General features: G+C 40.1%; 1 protein-coding gene across 4 annotated transcripts in view; it reads left to right on the forward strand.

Moving 5' to 3' along the window:
• Nucleotides 1–20,475, forward strand: part of GARRE1 (granule associated Rac and RHOG effector 1) — a 94,235-nt gene that overhangs the window by 39,791 nt on the left and 33,969 nt on the right. For 3 of the 4 annotated variants that reach the window (XM_066636775.1, XM_066636776.1, XM_066636774.1), the window contains exon 3: nucleotides 6,309–7,620. The exons of the other annotated variant lie outside the window; for it this stretch is intronic. In XM_066636775.1, coding sequence (XP_066492872.1) covers nucleotides 7,138–7,620 — 483 coding nt within the window. In that variant the 5' untranslated portion in view covers nucleotides 6,309–7,137. The remainder of the gene's footprint in view (nucleotides 1–6,308; nucleotides 7,621–20,475) is intronic. 4 annotated transcript variants of the gene reach the window in all.

Genomic DNA, 20,475 nt, shown 5'->3' on the forward strand with positions numbered 1-20,475 from the left:
TGCAAGCTTTAGATTCTGTATAGCTTACTTAACAGTGTGCTTGTACTGAATAGGAGCATTACAAGTAAATGTTGCTTAGCAACATTCTGTCCAGCAACGGTCTGCATATGCAACAGTCACCTCAGCTTTGGAAGCTTTAAAAGGTGACATAGTTTAATGTTGGCGTTGCTTTAGGACGGGAGTGTGGGAATGCATCCCTGTCAAGTGATGCACACCTGCATTTTTTTTAAAAAAAAAGCTATTTGGATGACTTGCCACAGATGGTGAGGTGGTGCTTTCAGTCTGAATGGAATCTGTAATCATTAGTTCATTAGCTAGTCAGTGCACAAACAATTGACGTGATGCTGGTGTAATATTTTCTTGAGACAAGATATTTCATGGTTTCAAAGGTCCGTTCTCTCATCCTCCATTTGTATGGATAGTAGGAACATACTTTTTATTGGCCACTCTTGTCATGTCCTGAATATGCTGTTGGCAAACCTTGTCTCAGCTTGCTCTTGTTCTAGGAGCTTTTTTATTTTGTTGGGGAAGGCCATGAATCATTGCAACTCTGACCCCTATTCTTGATAAGGAATACTACTTGGTGTGCTCCCAACTCCTCCCCCAAGTGAGAGAAGTTGGAGAGTTACCGTCAGAAGAATGCACAGGTGGGAAATATGTTGGTTCTTCTGTATTTTTCATTTGTGACTGCCGCCTTAGAATCAAGTGTGTTTCGGCTAAAGGCTTGCTATCTCATGTCATTCAGAGATCACTGTGTCTTTGCAGGGAATACCTCCTTGTCTATTTACCAGAAATGATAACCCTGGTCCATGCTGATGTGACTCTTGTGGATATGAGTCAAGAACTATGTTCCTTATTTGGGGGGGGGGGGCTCTGCTGGTGCTCAGACCCTTTCTCTTGTTGCGCAGTATCTCTGGACACTTGGCGATGATGTTGTGTGTCTTCTGGGTTGCTGAGCTCTGTGCTAAGCAGAGCTTGGCTTCAGGTTTCATGGCTTTGTAGCTTAGCAGATAACCTAATTTAACATGGGTTATCTTCCTCTTGCATTTCAGGTTGGAGATGAACACTAGTCTTTTAAAAATGGCTTCAGTTTTTGCTCTTATGCTGTGCACCCTACTTTTTATCTTGGCATTAGCTCTGCTTAACCAGATTTGGTGAATTTTTAAACCAATTAAAATCAGCAGTATTTGATGGGCTTTTATTGCATGATCCAGATCACATCCAGACGCAAGTATGTTCTCTCCAGCATACTTCAAGATACAAGAAACCTTTATTGGCATATTTAATCACATACTTGCAATCATTTTTGTTTACTGCTAACCAACCCTTATTTTGAGCAAGGTTTAATACACTGTTGAGAAATCCTCCATCATATGTATAAAACATGAATATTCTTTATATGATCTTGAATATTCACCTCTAACTTTGATTTGGTTGGTGGATCTCTGTCCAGAGGATAATCTTTTGCTTATTTCTTTTATTTCTTTTATACATTCAAGGGTCTTGGGGCTGCAATCCTAAGCAGCAAGTTCATTAATCTCTTCAAAATTGCTTCAGAGCAGACTTGGTTAGGATCACATTAGGCATGATCCTGGAACTCAAAATACGTTATACAAGTACCTTTTGGAATTAAAAGTTTACATTTTTCATTTTTTGACTCAAGAGAGATGTTTTTTTTAATTGGATCAAAGTAACCAAGTCGGATGGAAAGTGAACTGTAGTCCACAAAAGCCAAAATAAATTGGTAAGTCTTTAAGGTGCCTCTAGATTTGTAGCAAATACATGAATTAGTTGGAAATTTGACCTAAATTGACCTTTCCTAGTGATTTTAAACTGGTCTGTTGTTGTTGCCTCTCATATGTCACAGTACCTGGCATCAGCATTCCTAACTTTGAAGGATCTTTGCTTCCTGGGAGTCTTTAGTGATTTTTAAGGCATACTCTGGAACTCTGCTATCTTTTGAACCTGCAACAGATGAGTATTGTCAGCTGTCCTGTTATCTAATTTTACTTTTTCCTGGTATTTGAGATCTCATAAAATAGTAGACAGCTTGTGTGATGGTGGCTGAGAGTTAGAATTCAAAATAGTTAATGTAGAATCTTAAATCAAAGAGCTGAAATGGGCCTTTGAGGCCATGCTTGAAGTCCAATATTTTTTCTAGAGCATCTCAAAAAGCTTCCTGTCTTTTATGTTTTGTAATGGAGTAGTTTGTTTGTGTAAGTTAATTTTAATATTTGTCATTATTATCTCTGTTTTATATACTATAAAAATAAGTTCTGTCTCAACCTTTCAGCACTTTGTGCAGTGAAACTGCAGTTCCAAATCATTTTGTTCATGACTGTAATAAATAAGATCCCTTGAGCATTGTTCTGTTTTTATTCATACCAATACTCAGCAAATTCCTAATCCTTCAAGTGTAAATACACAAAGGACTCAAACAGCTTGTCAAATTCTAGATGTTTGCCTGATCTGGTTTTCTGGAATTGTTCCAGGATATGCACACTTAACAATAGTTGAGTGTTAGTGGCTCAACCTATTTGCATCTGCAAAATGAGGTTCTTTAATTCTTAAAAGATTTTTGGCTTGGTCTAAATGCCAAGCATTGTGAACTTGATTGTCACGTGTGGGCTGATGAAACAAGTAGAAGTGGCTGACCCAGTTTTAATCCGTGTTAAATAACCTCTGGACCACTTGGCTGAGATGATGGGAGGATGCTATTTTTTACCATGCTATCTGTTGAAAGAAGATGGCAACCTTAAAATTTGACATTTCTACTCTTGAGTTGGTGAATGGTGCTGGCTGTGAGAAGTTGTGACGCAAGTGCAGGAGGAGCTGTGTGGGCAAAATAAGAAGGTGAAGGACTGGAAAGAACAGCAAGTCCCAGGAGATAGGAAAGCAAAGGGAAAATGATCTCATAGGCAGGATGCCTGAAGGAAGGAGGCATGATAAGCAAAGTGCCATGAAAAAAGAACCTGAAATAAAAGTGGGTACATGAGAGAGTGCAGTGGAGATAAAGAATAGAGGGGGAAAAGGTTTGTTAAAAGGATCAGAGTGGAAACGATTGTAGTACTTTGTGTGCATGTGTATGTGCACATCATTTGCAAGCAGTGGGGTGGGGCGAGATGGGGAGCTGGCTGAGAGTTGGGAAGTTTAAGGAAGTGTCATTGGGGGCCAGTCACTGGAAAGTAGATTTGAGGAAGCAGTGGAGAAGATTGTTGCAAAAGAAAGAGAGTGAGGCAAAATCTCCTTTATGAATCTGGGAATGGAAGAAGCTGTGAGCTACTGGCAGGGAGAAAGTGGACAGGCAAGAGAAATGGTTGTCATGGGTTCAAGGAGGCATGGGATTTGCAGGCCTACCCCCATAAGAGCCCCTGTGCATTCAGTAAATGTGTAAAAGGCAAAATTCTTTCTGGGTAAGATTCTTCCTATCATGGTAGCACTGTTACGGGAAAAACCACACCTTGTGAAAATTTCTTGCCTGTGCAGCTGTTTGAGATACAGAAACTTTCTTGGAGACTGGGCCAAGAAGGAGATAATGCAATGGCCATAGTTGTGCTTGAAGAAAATAAGCATGTTGTCCACTGTTAAAGGCACAGAGCAGGGCCAAGGGGAAAAATGTGGTAGCTCCATAGGTAAGGAAGGCTTGGCAGCCAAAGGATTGCAGGCCAGAGAACCATATAGGTGTATGTTTGTTGAGTCAAAAACTGAGAGGAGGCATGTATGTTAAGAGATGGTCAGAAAATTGTGCCAGTACAGCTTCTCTTATCACTGCAGTATTGGGAATAGCTGCAGTAAATAACCCAGAATCCTGAACCTGAGTGACCAAAAAAGGCTGAACCCTACTGCTAGGTATCCTTATCACCACATCCAGTCCCCCACCCTAGCCAGACAAAAACTGCTTATTGTGGACTGAATGAAATTGAGGGACGTTATGTAGCAGTGTGATGACAGTGCACACTAAATGGTTTATTTCACCCATCAGTGAACAGCAGGTGGAAGGGTGGCATAGCACTGTGTGCAACTTTACATGGAAATACATAGGTAGGTTAAGCCTCTGCAATGTATTGCAAAGCCAGAGATCCTTCCAGCATGAATAAGTGGAGTGCTCAAGCAGTCCCTAACTATTTCCCCCCCCAACACTAAAAAAGAAGCAGTAGAATGAGACTTGACTCCTTGTATGTAAACAATGTTGGCCAGTAATGGCATGCCTGAAATGGGAGAACCATCAACTTCTTTTTCAAAGAAAGGTTGAGGTTATAGTTGTGTATCTTACACAGGCATTTTTGTTCAGTCTTACTGCCTTTTATGGGTGATATTATATCTCCATAGGAATTACTACCCCTTTTTTGGGATAGTGGGTTTATATAATCACTAACGATTTAGCAGAAGATAGAGGGAGAAGTCATTCTGTCAAGAGTAGATTCTAAAAGAAGCAGAAACAAGAGGGACAAATCCCAGTGGTACTGTAGAAAAATCTGTACTGAATTAGTATTTTATGAAGATATTTCCTGCCTAAAGCACCCAAGGCAATTTATTACAGAATAAAAATTCAATTTTAATTCAAATTAAATTCAAATCCAATTTAATTCAAAAATTAAAACAGCAGGTATGGGAAGATACAAGTTTAGCATATCAGTGAAATCAAATGCCTGCTTAAAAAGAAAAATCTTGTTCTCAACAATGGAAGGTTATTGAAGAGATGTGTGGCAAGCCTGGTTAGGAAGGGAATTCAAAGTATGGAATTCTGGTTTGAAAGGGAGTTCTGAGTATGACTACAGAGAAGACCCTCCCGGCAAACACGGCTCAGATATTGGAAGATTGTGTAGGAGAGCCATTGCAGAACATCTTAATGAACAGACAGACTCATACAGGAGAAGTTTGTCCTTGTTCCAAGACCAAGCTGTAAAGACCTTTAAAGGTCATGATTAACATTTTGAACTGGAACTGGAAGCCAAAGGAGTCGTTTATTCCTGATTACTGCTCTAGTCCACAGTCTGACCTCAGTACTCTGGGCTAGCTGAAAATTCTGGATATTTTCCTTCAACTTTGGGTCAATGTAGTACAATTGAGGTAGTCCAATTGCAGTATAACTAAGTTCTGGTCACAGTAACACATGCCTATCTTCTCTAGCAACAATTGCAGCTGGTGTTTGGCAAAGGTACTCCTGGCTGTGACTGCCACCTGAGCATCTAGGTGTAGGGCTGAAGCGAGGAGCTGCAAAAGCAAGTTTTCAAGAGGAGTGCTGTCCCATCCAATTAGTCTTTAATATCTTTTTTAAAGTGCATTGGGCCAGCAACATAGTCAGAACATTTGTTTCTGCAAGGCTGTCTTTGAAACCCGTTAATTTGACTTCACAGTTCATTGTTGCTGCCCCTCTGTTTAACACTATAACAAACCCATAGGCAGAGTGAAGTCAGTCAGAGTTAAGTCAGTCTTTTGCAATACTTCGAACAGTTGTTACTTCATCTCATTTTCTTCCTGTCTTTAATTGAAATGCAGGAGCAACAAATGACACAATCATGTGTTTTGTCTGCATGCTGTTTAAACCAAGTCTTTAAAATAGCCTGAGTTTAAAATATCACACACTGGCCAAGCAGTTTCCTGGGAAATTTCACATAATTGATCTAATTCAGTGGTTCTGAAACTTTTAGCACCCGGACCCACTTATTAGAATGAGAATCTGTCAGGACCCACCAGAAGTGATGACATGATTGGAAGTGACATCATCAAGCAGGAAAATGTTTAACAATCCTAGGCTGCAATCCTACCTACACTTAACCAGGAGTAAGCCCCATTACTATCATTGTTAAAAGCTTATACGTAGTAGTCTGTTAAAAGTTCAGATCTGTAACATTTCTCCAAATGCAGTCACATTCCATGGGAGCATCAAGTTAATATATTAAAAATAAAATATTGAAAGGAATGGGAACTCACCTGAAATTGGCTCACAACCCACCTAGTGGGTCCGAACCCACGGTTTAAGAGACACAGATCTAATTTATAATCTTCAATTAGGCAGTTTAGTTGTAGCACTGAAACCTAATGCACAGTTAATATATTTGAACATTAGTTGATGTACTATTGCATCCAGTTGGGCTAAACTTGAAATTGGGGTTAAGTGGGAGAGAATCCATGGGAACATACGATCTTAGGTTTACTGTATTGTATAGTAGCTCTCTTTTTGAGAAGATGTTCATATGATGATGATTTTGGTAATTTACCGCTGGAGAAATATAACTTGAGAATCAGGAGTTAAAATTTGTAATAGCAGCTAATTTATAATCTTTGTAATTTTTTTTCCCTGCCAGGAAATGACCTAGAGGCCTTAGAAATATACTCCAGCATCCTTCAGACTCTGCAATCAAGAGAAGCTCACTCTGAAAGCACCACCTATTAATGTTTTAAAAGGAAACTACCTCAACCATAGAAGGAAAAGTGCAGAAAGCTTGCAATTAAAAAACATTTTCTGAATAATGTATAGTTGCAAAACCTCCTGGAAACAAATTTGCATTTTTTTTCAGTATTAAGATGGGAATCTGAAACCGATTTGACTGACAGGCTCTGTCAAGCGGTGAAGCTGTTTGATCTGCTGATGTGAAGGCTCACTGGTTCTTCAAGTAAAGACCTCTTCTGCATTAACGATCACTGTGGAGCAGTGGTTTTGCGCTTCCTCTCCTGATACTAACTGAAGATATTTGTAACAATGATATTACTTTTAAAAATCTTGTTAAAGTTTCTTCGGTGTAAATTAACGTTGGTATCGGTTGTCAAACCTGCGTTGGCAGGAAAGCAGCAGCAGACAGCTTTTTTGCCCCCTGCTTTGAAATGGTATCCTGGGCACACAGTAGAATTCTAAGCAGGATATGTACAGTATTTTTAGCGCCTCCCACAGCTTTGCTTTTACAGTATAACTTGCAGCAGTGCTGCATTTAAACACTGAAGAGTACAAAGTCAGCAGACCTGCTGCCTTTTCTCACTGTTGATCCAAACTATTTTATTTGTTTTTGTTTTGAAATGCCTCCTTTGAAAATTATGTGCACACTCCTCTACTACTGCTACACATAGATATATTTCTGGGGGAGCAGTTCATGAGAACAGATTGTTAGTTCAAGGAAGCTTTTGGACAAGCACTCCCTTATGTATTGCTGCAGTGCACAGGAAAGTAAAATGGACTATAAGCGGCGCTTTTTGCTTGGCGGGTCCAAGCAAAAAGTCCAGCAACACCAGCAGTATCAAATGCCAGAGCTAGGCAGGACCCTGAGCGCACCTTTATCATCTCCAGCCACAACATCCCCTCTGGTTTCCCCGGCTGCTGCTGGCAGCTGCAACCATGCTACTCCAATTGCAGACATCCAGCAGGGAATCTCCAAATATCTGGATGCACTCAATGTATTTTGCCGTGCAAGTGCTTTCCTTACAGACCTTTTCAGCAGTGTATTTCGGAATTCACACTATTCTAAGGCAGCTATGCAACTGAAAGACGTGCAGGAACATGTCATGGAAGCAGCAAGTCGACTCACGGCAGCAATAAAACCAGAAATAGCAAAAATGCTCATGGAGCTGAGTGCTGGAGCAGCAAACTTTAAAGATCAAAAGGAGTTCAGCCTACAGGACATTGAGGTAAGACCTGTCATCTAGTTTATGACTCTGTCCATCTGTTTAAGGAGCTGGAATTTTCAAGATTTGTACATAAGATTTTTAGGCTGAGGTTTAGATGGAGCATCCTTTGTTGAGATATTAATTAGATGGGCATTTGCATCTAACTCACTGTGTTTTCATTATACCTTACAGCAGGAATGGTATTTTTCTATTTATAAAATATTACATAGGCAATACAACTGTTGGGGCACATCACACTATCTTACCTTATAGAACTCGGTTCGTAATATCAATATAAGAACTGAGACCTGGAGAATATTCACTCCACAATAAGGCTGATTCGTCATACTACATAGGACATGTAACTTTTTCCAGTGCGCAGGCTCAGTCCTTGGCATCTGGGGAGCTCCTCTCTCTGTCCCTTTCATACCCTGCTGTGGAGACAACTGTGAAGGGAATTCACAGGTAAACTCAAATCTCCCTGATTCAAAACATTGAACTATTTGCTATTTTAATTCTTTTGGTGTATGTTCTTTTTAAAATGGGCATCTTTACTATAAATAGTATACCAAGGACGGCCAAACTGTGGCTCGTAAGCCACATGCTGCTCTTTGATATATAATGCGTGGCTTGCAGTAATATGTTGGCTTAGATTCTTTTTGCATCACAATTAATATAAAAGGTAAATAAAAAAAAAATTTAAAACTTTATATGTTATAAACTGAGAATCCAAGCATTCTCAGTTTCTTAAATATTCTTAAATATTGCAGCTTTCAAAAATCTGTCTTGCGGCTCTCAAACATATGAAGTTTATCATATGTGTCTCTTATGTTCACCACCTCTGGTATATGCCATCTCCCTTGGGGACAAATAACTTAAATAGGACATCCCACTCCATAGTCGAAGACTAGATAATCTTATGCAGTGTAGAGATGACCTTGCTTGAACATGCATAGTTTATATGAGGTCTTTATATCTAAAGAACTGACTAATCATCATATTGACTTTCTGCTCTGCAGTATTCCATATGAAGTTCTTCAAACTATTGTCAAACAGCTGCCTCTGGGATTTTTTTTAATCTAGATGAGTGTAATGAGGTCCAGTCCCTGTTGAATTTGTCAACCTGTTATCTGCTTGCAAATCTAAAAAGAAGCAATCAGTTTTCAGTAGTAAAGAAGCCCCTGCCTTGACCCTGTCAGGCACCTCACTGCATCAAAGTGTTTTGTTTTTATTTTTTCAAATCTTCTGCTAGCACAGTTTATTTAGTAATCGTTCTTGAACAGTTATGTCAGCAGACCAGGAAATGTAAACATCGTCTTGTTTCTTGGACATCCTTGTAGAACATAATGACAATTCTAAAATTTTTCTGGATGAACACACAATGTTATGGTTTCATGTTGACTATCTTACCTAATAGTAGGGATCAGTGATATCACTGTTTGCTATTTATATCCTATTGCAGTGGTATTCAAACTGGGGTGTCGCGATGCCCTAGCCTGAGGGCCCTGGCCTCTGTCCCCTTAAGGGGCGAGGGCAGGGGGGAAGGCAGTGACGCGATCCCCAGGATCACGTCGCTCAGGGGGCTGCAGGGACTGGGATGTACTTACCAGTGCCTGCAGCAGCCTTCCCAGGGTGCAGGGAGCCCTGTGCAAGCATCTGCAGGGCTCCCCATGTCTTCAAAAGTGGAAGTGGAGGGATCATGCTACACCTCCGCAAAACTGGAAGTGGAGCGCAATTGCTCCACTTTCACTTTTAGAAGCCTGGGGAGTTGTGCAGACACTCGTGCAGGGCTTCCTGCACCCCAGGAAGGCTGCTGCAGTCACTGGTAAGTACATCCCAGTCCCTGCAGCCCCCTGAGTGACGCGATCCTGGGGATTGCATGGCTGCCTTCCCCCTGCCTTTGCTGCCTCCCTCCCGTGCAAGGACTTATTGCAGTTTTCAAACTCTCCGAGAGTTTGAAAATTGCAGTCCTATTGTAATAAGGTTTGGCTTAACAAGCAGATTTGATTGTCTTAAATATGTTTAGTTCTTAGTAGCTCCATGTGCAACCTGATTTAAACTGCAATGTAGCAATTGGGGTGTAATTTTTTTTTAAACTGGTGGTTTTAAGGCACATTAATCAAGGAATTGCACTGACACATTGATAGACATATTGGGAAACTGGTTTCCTGTTACATTAATGAGCCCTGGAGGGAAATACACTTTTGTGCTTTCTCATTTCCATCATAGAGGTATGACATGAACATCATGGACTGTTTAAAATGGCCATTCTTAATGGGTGCCACAAATTGAAACCTGTGAGAAGGGGAGCCCCAAGGTATGGGGTGGGGGGGCTGAAACCTGAGAAGTGCTCCTAAGGGGCCATAGCGTGCAAAAAAAAGGTTGAGAACGATTGACTTTAAAGATTTCTGCCTTTCAGTTCCCTTCCTGTTAGGCTTATTTGTGTAAGCTGCGCAGTTGCGGTTTAGGGCAAGAGTTCCCAAACTTGTGTGGTGTGGCCCACCCATTACCCAACAGCAAGATCAATACTGTGAAAGGCAGTAGGGGGCTCGGTTTGGTAGGTTGAGCTCTTGCACACGATTGTCATGCGCTTGGAAAGGCCTGCTCGCCATGAGCCTGTTTCCCCTATTTGTTGTGGGCTGCCCCATTTCTGAATCCAGAAGTAACTGGCAATGACATCATTGTCATCACTTCTTGGAGCTGTGTGCTGTGTCTGCAGCGTGGGAGGGGATGTTGCAAGCCAGATAAGTTTGGGAAGCACAGGTTTAGGGCTTTTAACTGACTTAGGGCACAATCCTAACCCTTTATGCCAGTACTTTCCAGCACAGGCATAGCAGTGCCAATGGGACGTGTGCTGCATCCTGCAGTTGGGTGTCACTCATGGAGGCCACCTCAAAGTAAGAGAATGTTTGTTCCCTTACCTTGGAGCTGCATTGCCCTTATATCAGTGCTGGAAAGCACTGACATAAGGGGTTAGGATTACGCCCTTAGTGAGTCAAAGTCTGATTTTACATTCTGGCTTGTTAACCAGAGTTAGATTGCAGACCTAGTTTTCCTGGCTGCATAAGCAAAGGGGGTAAAGAGAGGAAAGAGTTCATGAGTCTGTTGCTCTCCATATATCATTCTCATAGTGGTTTGTTTCTACATCTGAATTGCCTGTTGTCTCACCAACTAAATTGCTAGGGGGGAAAAGTGTTCCAGCTTTTTCCATTCTGAATCTTGAGTATTAAAAAGTTTTTCTAACTTGATGTTATTTTCAAAACAATATTTAGAGATGATAAAATGAGTTGTGGGTTGTTCAGAAGTTGGTATTAAATAGTGGCAAAGTTAAATCTGGCATTTTCAGTAATGGTTTGTTTTTCCCCCCAGTAAAATAAAGGTTTTAATGGATAACACAGCTGGATAGAATAATAATTTAGCATCGTTTATTACCTGGAAATGCTCGACAATGATGTGTTCATTATTTCAGAATTGGAGACATTAGCCAAAATTGCAGAGTTAAAGCATAATATTAAGGAAGGGTCAATGCACAAATCATGCTTTGTGACTGAAATTTGATAGAGACTAAATCTGTGCTGAAATTTGATAGAGACTAAAATCTCTGCACAATTGTAATGATGCCTAGTCACCATAGAAACATGATAATATTTTGTTAGGAAGACATGGAAAATGGTTTTGAAGTGTACACTTCAACTACTTTTTGGATTTTTAAATATGCTATTCATGTAATTGCACATGGGATTGGCCTTAGGTACTGTACCTTTTTTGGATCTCATGTAATGGAACAAATTTGAAGCTATTGTATTACCCCAGAATGTTCCCCAGGACTTTCTGTTGTAAACCTTAAAATGAAAATTATTCAACAGAAGAGAGTTGGGAAGATAAAAATGACAATCTGTGTTAGAATGTATAAAGAGATTGGACACTGTCACCCCAAAACTTGATAGAGATGAGGATTTTTATCATATTGGTGTTATTAACTTGGAATTGCTAGGAGGCTACTGCCGGTTGTCACCTTGCTTATCTTGTCTACTTTCAAGCTGGCCTAAGATTTCTCATTTCCTCGTGCACTTGACTCTGTTGTGTTCAATTTTATGTCTATACCCTTGTTTGTGTATATGCCTCCCTCCTTCCTACACCATATTTCTTTTGCTGTGCAAACTGCTTTGCAAACTTGTCTGTTGAAAAGATGTATAAAAATTTGTAGTAGTCATAAGAACATAAGAACAGCCCCACTGGATCAGGCCATAGGCCCATCTAGTCCAGCTTCCTGTATCTCACAGCGGCCCACCAAATGCCCCAGGGAGCACACCAGATAACAAGAGACCTCATCCTGGTGCCCTCCCTTTCATCTGGCATTCTGACATAACCCATTTCTAAAATCAGGAGGTTGCGCATATACATCATGGCTTGTACCCCATAATGGATTTTTCCTCCAGAAACTTGTCCAATCCCCTTTTAAAGGCGTCCAGGCTAGACGCCAGCACCACATCCTGTGGCAAGGAGTTCCACAGACCGACCACATGCTGAGTAAAGAAATATTTTCTTTTGTCTGTCCTAACTCTCCCAACACTCAATTTTAGTGGATGTCCCCTGGTTCTGGTGTTACGTGAGAATGTAAAGAGCATCTCCCTATCCACTCTGTCCACCCCCTGCATAATTTTGTAGTAGTAACTTCATTTCATCTGGTAAGTGGGCTGTACTCCACAAAAGCATCTGTTAATCTTGAAGATGTTAACAGGGCCTTTTTTCTGTTACATTGTCAATGGCTAAGTATTACATTTATTTGCTCTAAATGGAGATATTTGCATAGACTATCAGCTCCTACTGTGCCTCAACAAAAACAAAAAACTGGTGGCTTTAAATTACATGGGTTATTTTATACAGAATTGGCTGGGGAAGTAGTTGGATTACTAACATTTTGCAATTAATGGTTAGGAACATGTAGATGCCTTTTCAACAAGCTAACTACAGTACATAGTTAGAAGTTAGAACTAAGTTAGAAGTTAGAACATAGTTAGAAGTTAGAACTAAGTACAGTACATAGTTTTTTTTGGGGGGTGGTCTTAAAATTACCCTATAGGGATTCATTTTGTTAAGTTTAATGGTGCAGTTTCTTGAAAATTCAGCAAATTTCTACTTTTAAGCAAGTGTCATAGCTTTTGTGAGATAACTGGAGGTTGTTTTGTGGTATTGGTTAGTCATTGTGGAAGCAAGCCAGAACAGAGTAGGAAATACTGTGGTGTGAATTTCATATTTGTCTGAAAGATGACTAAAAGAATTTTAAACAATTTCATCTTGCAAGGGGAGCCTGGAATCTGATACTTGTTTTGATACAAGTTATCTTGGTGGCTCCAAAGCATAATCTTTCGTAGGCTACAGTTGGTTATTTTGAATTATAAAAGTTGCCTTGGTAGAGTGTGCAGAAAAATTAAAATCTCTCTCTCTGTCTCTCTCTCTCTCATATACACATTTCATTCATAGAGTAGCACATGTGGGGCCTTTGGGTGTTGAAACTGTATCATTGGGTCTGTAACAGTTCTCGGTGTCCACATATCTAATTCATTTAGGATCTTCTGTACAGTTTAAGTCAGAGGTAGGCAACCTACAGCCTGCCACCCAAAATCATCTGGCTCATAGTCCCCAAAAGATAAATCCACTTGGTCTGTGGTAGTCCTAAAAAAGAATTTAAGTTTGTAATTCTATTTTTGTAAGGCTTACAGTATAAGCAGACTAAGGGTAGAAGCTTACTTCGAGCATCATTCTCTGTCTGGGCATGTGCCTTTCTCTGCTGTCCCCACCTCTTTTCTTAGCTATATCGCAGAATTGGGAAGTTCATGCATGCATGTTGAATGAGTATAGATTCTTACTCTTGACAGAGCTGGTTCTGGCTCCTATGTGGAAGAAGGCTACTAACCCCTAGTTTAGGTCTGAGATGCAATGCTTAACTATGGTACTGGAATCAGTGGCAATTAGTTGGCATCCAGTTGATTAATATACAGGTGTGTGCCACTTAACAACAGGGATATGGCGATTAGGTCATTAAGCAAATTTTAAGCAAATTGACAATTTTTTAATTGTCAATTAAGCAAATTGACAATTTTAGTACCTTGTCAGTGTGCCATGAGACGAAAAAGGTTGAAAATCACTGATATATGCGGTCCATCATTAAGCAAATGGTTGTTAAGCGGCACGTACCTATAGTCCTCACACGTGTCTTCGTACTAGGTACTGACTATTACCAAAGGAAGAATGTTGCTTTCTTTGTAGAGTTCTTGGGTGAGGATGACTGTTCATTTGCAAGTGTTGGGACTTGCTATTTCTTAAAATTGGGCTAATCTGTGGTGTTTCACTAGGAATCATAAAAAATAGGAGTTTATCAGAGCATGGATGTCTTATACAAAGATGGTGCTGATTGTAATAAACTGCAGTTATTACAAAACATACAGGAATTGTGCATCCTGATTACTCAGTACCCAGATAGAAGTAATGGAATTTGGAAATCTTTTCTGTGTACTGTTTACTACACATTCTGCTACATCTGACAGTACAGACAAATCTGATATGATGGGGGTTAGCTACTTGGAGAACACTAAATTCTCATTGTATGCCTCTACCTTCTGTGGTTATAAATACAGTAAACCCTTGTTTTACAGTGGTGATCTGTTCTGGAGATGCCATTATATTGTGAAAATATTGTAATGTGAATTTCATAAGGCATTTTTTTTGGCAATTCATTACAAGACCTCTGAAATTGGAAGCTTCTGCCTCAGAACCAGCTATTTCCCTCTCGAAGTGATGATTTATGGAGACATGGTTATCAGTTTACACAAGGCTGTATCCTTCTCACAGTACACAGCCATGATGGTAAATACGCTACGCTTGCATTCACATCGCTGATTGGCTTATCTGCTACCCATGAGATCCTATTTATGGCAATTGTGAACCTATCATAAAGTGAATAACATATGGTGAAACGTATTTAACAATGGACAATCTATTGTAAAGTGAGGTCCTCTGTAGTGAGCTCTAGAAAGACCAATGTATACGGTTGCAGTGGGTAAGAAAATACACTGGCTATAGTTTGTATTACTTTGGCATGAACTGAAGAGTTTTGGGAAAGTTTGTTTAAGCAAGACAATGAAGTGTTGCTTGCTTATGTCAACTTTTTCAAGCTTATTGTTCTCCTTACCTAATGACAATTGTTGTATTCACTAACCAGTTCTAAAGATGAATGATTTGGCATTTAAGATATTTTATGGATTTAAATTTATGTTTATGGATTTGGGCATTTAAGATAAACCTGATGTGTGCCCTCCTTTTCTGTATTTGTTTTTTCTGTTGGTTTTGTTCTGTTTTTCAGGTTTTCCATCTCCTTTTTGTACCTTTCAGTGTTTTCCATACTGTTAATTCTGTTTTCAGTCTTGCTCCACTTTTTTCCCCATCTGCTTCTCTCCAATCTGTCATTTATGTGCAGTGTTTGTGTAGAGCAGCGATTTTCAATCTTTGTCATCTCAAGGCACACTGACAAGGCACTAAAATTGTAAGGCACACCATCATGTTTTTGACAACTGACAAGGCACACCAGTGGGGGACTCACATCCCCCATTGGCTGTACTAATAAATGACCTTCCCCCAAATTCCTGTGGCACACCTGTGGACCACTTGTGGCACACTAATGTGCCATAGCACAGTGGTTGAAAATGGCTGGTGTAGAGTAACCATGCTGTAGTAACCATGTAGTAACCATGGACGATTTTAAAATTTTTGTCTGCCATCTTGATTTCTTTTATAAAGGTGTGATACAATTTTTAAAATGCAGTAAGTCCTCATTTAAAGTTGTCAATAGGTTCTTAGAAACTGCAGCTTGAAGTGAAATGGCTTAAAATGAAACCAATTTTACCATAGGCTAGTTGATATATGTAAACAACAGTCACATTCTTACAGCATATTTCTGGTCACAAAACATCACCAAACCTCTAAATAAAGACCCAAAGCACTTCTGGTATTAATTACTGAAATTTGACCTTTCCGAGCTAGAGAAAACCCATGTAGACATGGGAAGAACATGCAAGCTCCTCACAGATGCAGGAATTGCCTTTTTCCCTTCAACAACTTTTAATGAAACTGCTTTAAATGAAGTGACTTTAAATGAGTACTTGCTGTAAGTGTTAAGCTGCTAGGGAGCCTTTTGTGTGTGCTTCTTTCCCCCCTCCATTTTTTTCCATCTTAGAGTTTGCATCTTATGGGTGTAAGTCCCACTGGACTCTCTGGTGCTTTCTTTAGAATAATTGTGCTGCAGTCACATTGTAAAGCTGTACTATTCATTCACTGTGTTTGCAGTCTTTCTCTCCCTGCCCCATTTCCTCCATCCCTTGTCCAGTAGACTTCAAGTAGATTGTGTTACTTCTGACAAAAGAAAAAAAAATCCCTCTCTTGCCTGGCTCTCTCAGATTCTTGGCAGAAACGGACTATTCTAAGCTCCATTTCACCTCTCTAGGAATCTGCTCTCTATTTTTGAAGGCCTACATTCTTGAGATAACAAGTGGAATGTTCTGAGTACTGGCAGGAAGTGAGTTTTGCAAGAGCAGTTTTAATTGTGGATTTTTTTAGGGTGGGGGGTTGCTTCCTTGAGTTTTTAGTCAGTTTCTAAATTCTGCAGACGTCTTGAGTTACTCAGGTATCCTTTCCCCTTGTGGATGGTCCCATTTTGGCTGTATACCTATTGGCATTCAAGCTCTGAGTTCAGAAGATGCTTTTGTAGCGTATTTTCTGAGTGTGCAAAGTACTATAGTATCATGATGGAATCCTTAAACAACCATCCATGGAAATGAGTATCCATGGGAAATGAGTATCATTCGCATATTGCAGCTTGTGGAGTTGAAGCTGAGAGGGAGGGGCTTCTCTAAGGCTACCCATGAGTTCATGCTAGAGGTGAGCTTTGAACCTGGGAAGTCTGGATTCACAGCTGGGTCTCCTGCCTCTGCTACAGTAGTTCTTTACTGTCAGATAGATGTTACTGTGCAAGTTAAAGACCTAAGGAACAGTAAGATGTGGTTTGTGTAGGCAAGGAAGTTTCATGAATTTTGTACAATTCAGAGAAGTTGGAGAATTTGCAACCAGCTGCATCTTAGCCACTGTACTTAGTCAGCCTATTCTGAGTCCAAAGTACCCAGAAGCATGCCCATGTAGATTTTTGTTTCTAGAAAATCTCCAAAGAAATTCTATAAGTTCTGTGGTTTGTTTGAGCAAATGAACTGCTTTTGAACTTCCCCTTCTTAAATCTGGAAAGCTGTCTTACATTGACATCAGGCAGAAGTTTCTCTTTAGATAAGCCCTAAGCTGGAAAGGACCATAAAACCAGACTGAGTGTGACTGATATATGGGCTAAGGTGTTACAGAATGTGTTCACTCAGTGAAGTTAGACATTCAAAAAGAGCAGCAGCCTCATAAAAATATAAGCAAGTAGCATTTTGGAATTCCCACTTTTAATGCCTGAAGCAAAACATGTAGAGTAATTGGCTTCATGTCCTTTGGGTAATTGGCTCCATGTTATTATTTTAGGGATGCATCTCTGCCTTTTGAAGGCTCAACTCTAGATAGTGGAGATGTGTGCAGCTCAATGGGAACACCCACAGGTAAAAGAAATGTTAGCCATGGAGGAAGGGGGAAGAACCAAGGTACATAGGTTCATTTGCTTTAAAATTAACTTCTTCAAGGGGGTAAAATCCCTCCTCCCCCAGGGATAAAAATGATGTATATGTGTCTACACTGCATGTGCGTAAACACATTGTTCTGCTGTTAAATCACTCCAGTGGCTTTTCACATGAGGGGTGGGTGCCAGAGATAGAACATCGGTCATGTGTTTCAGGAAGGCACTTGAGCCCCATCAGCACTACATATGTTCTGGAGCAGTGGTTCTCAAACTCCTAGCACCGGGACCCACATTTTAGAATGAGAATCTCTTGGGACCCACTGGAAATGATGATGTGATCGGAAGTAACATCATCAAGCAGGAAAATTTTTTAATAATCCAAGACTGCAATCCTACCCACACTTACCTAGGAGTAAGTCCCATTTACTATCATTGTTAAAAGCATATACATAGTAGCCTGTTAACAATACAGATCTGTCACATTTCCCCAAATGCAGTTGCATACCATGATAGCATCAAGTCTAATATATTAAACATAAAATATTGAAATGAGTAGTGACCCACCTGGAATTGGTTTGTGACCCACCTAGTGGGTTCCGACCCACAGTTTGAGAAACACTGCTCTGGAGAAACTGAGCGATAACATCCAGAAAAGCTGCTAAGAGTAGGTGGTGGGGGAAGTGACAGATCAGCCAATCAATTATAATTACTGGCAGAACAGCAAGAAGACGATTTATCTCCCTTTTATCATTTCTTACTCCAGTATAGTCAGAACACAAAAAATGCATAGATAAGGGACAAAAGAAGAAAGGAATGCAGTGGGGTAAGAGAGAAAAGGGAGAGGACTGAAGAGATCCCATTGCAACCTTGAAAGAAACAGTAGCAATCATTGCAGGCTCACCCCTCCCCCCCAAACCCCCAGACACTAAAAAGAGATACAGCAGACACCTGTCTTTAAATTGATCTCACAGATAAGTAAGTTTTGGAGCAAAAATCATGGAATGTTCTATGACCCTTGGATAAGTCGGGTTAAACTTGGGGGGTGTCTGACTATAGTTTTGACTGATTTTACCTGAGGCCAGATCCTGAAAAATAACTTACCACTAATTGCTACCTAAGAACTGTACAGTCTCTAATTTATTAAAAACATAGTAAAAGATCATAAGATACATTTTTATTCTTTTTAAATTCTGGTCTTCACCACCTTTTTGTAAACACTATCTGTGCACTGTAAACAACATACCAGTAGAACAGTGGTTCCCAACCTGAATGGCATAATGGCAGAAAAAGGCAGGTCATGCTCTAGAATGCTTTGCAGGGCCAGCCAGGCAGGCAGGCAGGCAGCTAGTTGGCTGTGAAAGCCCCACCAATAGCTAGTTTTTGGTCATCAATTCATCTATGAACCAGTGATTGATCACTTTCCATGTTATCTTTCAGCTTTTCTACTGTGCTGGTTTTCAATCACCCAGAATTTCTCAGCACACTTCTGGTGTAAAACAGTGCAAAGGCAGAGTCTTCTGGTTTTCAAACAGATAAAAAGAGAAAACACTGTGATAAATATATGAAGTCTGGGCTTTCATATAGAGGAGATGAGGGTTTGTATTATTAATTACGAACATTTTGCTAATAAGAAGGGTACAATTTATGGAAGTGAGCTGCCAAGGGATATGCAAGTGAAAAAGGTTGGGAACTACTGCAGGAGGTCCATGAACCAAATCCACCTTTAAGGTGTGTTAAGCCAGAAGCTCTTCATACAACATACAACCCATAACACATAACTGAGAGTGTGCAATTCAATTCACAGCAGAGAGATACAGCTGCATATATTTGCAACCCTTTTTACTCAGAAGTAGACCCACTGCTTTCCATGGGTGGTGTTCTTAAGTAATGGTGCATTGAATTGTAGCCTGGGACTTTGCTTCAAATGGAAAGGAGGATCCCATCTTGGTGTTGAAAAAAACAAATCTTTGCTAAATGCAAGCCTTTGCAAAACAGAACCAGGCTGCAACAGCATTTGCAAAATGTAGCAGAGGAGAACAAAAGGTTAACTTTGATGGGGAATTTCCCAGCAAAGTTACTATAGAAACTAATCTCTGCATTACTTCTTATCACCCACTTGAGCAAGAAACTTTTCAGAGTTGAAAAGCTCTGCCCTCTGATTGACCCGGAGATAAGACAAAGTGATAATTGGAGCTTGATTACTTGGCAAAAATTTTATGCACTATGGTCAGTGCGGAGCTTGAAAGAGAGATGTGGGAGAAATTGGAAAGAGTGACATAATTGGAAGACAGGTTGGAAACAGACCAAGGTAAAGGAAAATAGGGTAGGCTGGGGCACTTGCAACATCTATAAATTTTGTTTTATAAATCCAAGCAAGTATTCAAGGATGCATTTTAGAGGTTAATTATATGTGATAACATTTTGTTGCAGGACACCACTTGTATTTGGGTGTATTAATGATATTGCCCATTAGTTTCTTTGCCCCCTTTAATGTGTTTTAAAACATTAAGGAAAGCAAGCATGGCAAAACCACCCTGTATGACTGCTGCTAATACTCATTACATCTTCTGAGTTTTGTGTGTGTGCCTGCCTGCCTGCTGTATTGGTTTGCCTTCAGGCATTTTTGCAGTAAGTCAGCATGACAGGTGTCACTTTATTTTTGTTGCATAGTTGCACTTGCTTGTATCACATATGTTACCTTGCCATCTGTACTGGACATGCATAAGTGGTCAGACAGAAAACATTCTTTCAGCATAATGCTAAATATACACATGAGCCTTCCATCTCAGGGTAGGTGTTCATTAGAAGTGAGTATTATAGAATCTTTGAGATGGTTATTTAAGCTTTTTTATACGTGGGTGTATATCTGCCAGCTTGGATATCCCTCTTTTCTCCTTTCTTCCCCTCTCCCTTTCTTCCCATGCAGCATTGGTGGAGGGGAATGTATCTTACATGTTATACAGTATAAAAACTATTTGAATACTTTTATTTTTACATTACATATACTCCCTGCCCTTCTATCACCACCACCACTTGTTTGTTTGTTTTCAGTATTTATATTTAATAACCGGGTAGATGGGACTTGATAGCCTGGGAAGGCAGCTCATCTGAGAGTAGGAAAACTCTGATCCCAAACCTCCACTGCCTTGTGGCTACATCCAGTTATGGAAAAGGCTTCAGGAGTCAACCTCAAGGCAAAATCCCGAGTCCCTGGGGCAGTT

This window comes from Tiliqua scincoides, chromosome 9, assembly GCF_035046505.1.
Source record: "Tiliqua scincoides isolate rTilSci1 chromosome 9, rTilSci1.hap2, whole genome shotgun sequence".
NCBI lineage: Eukaryota > Metazoa > Chordata > Lepidosauria > Squamata > Scincidae > Tiliqua > Tiliqua scincoides.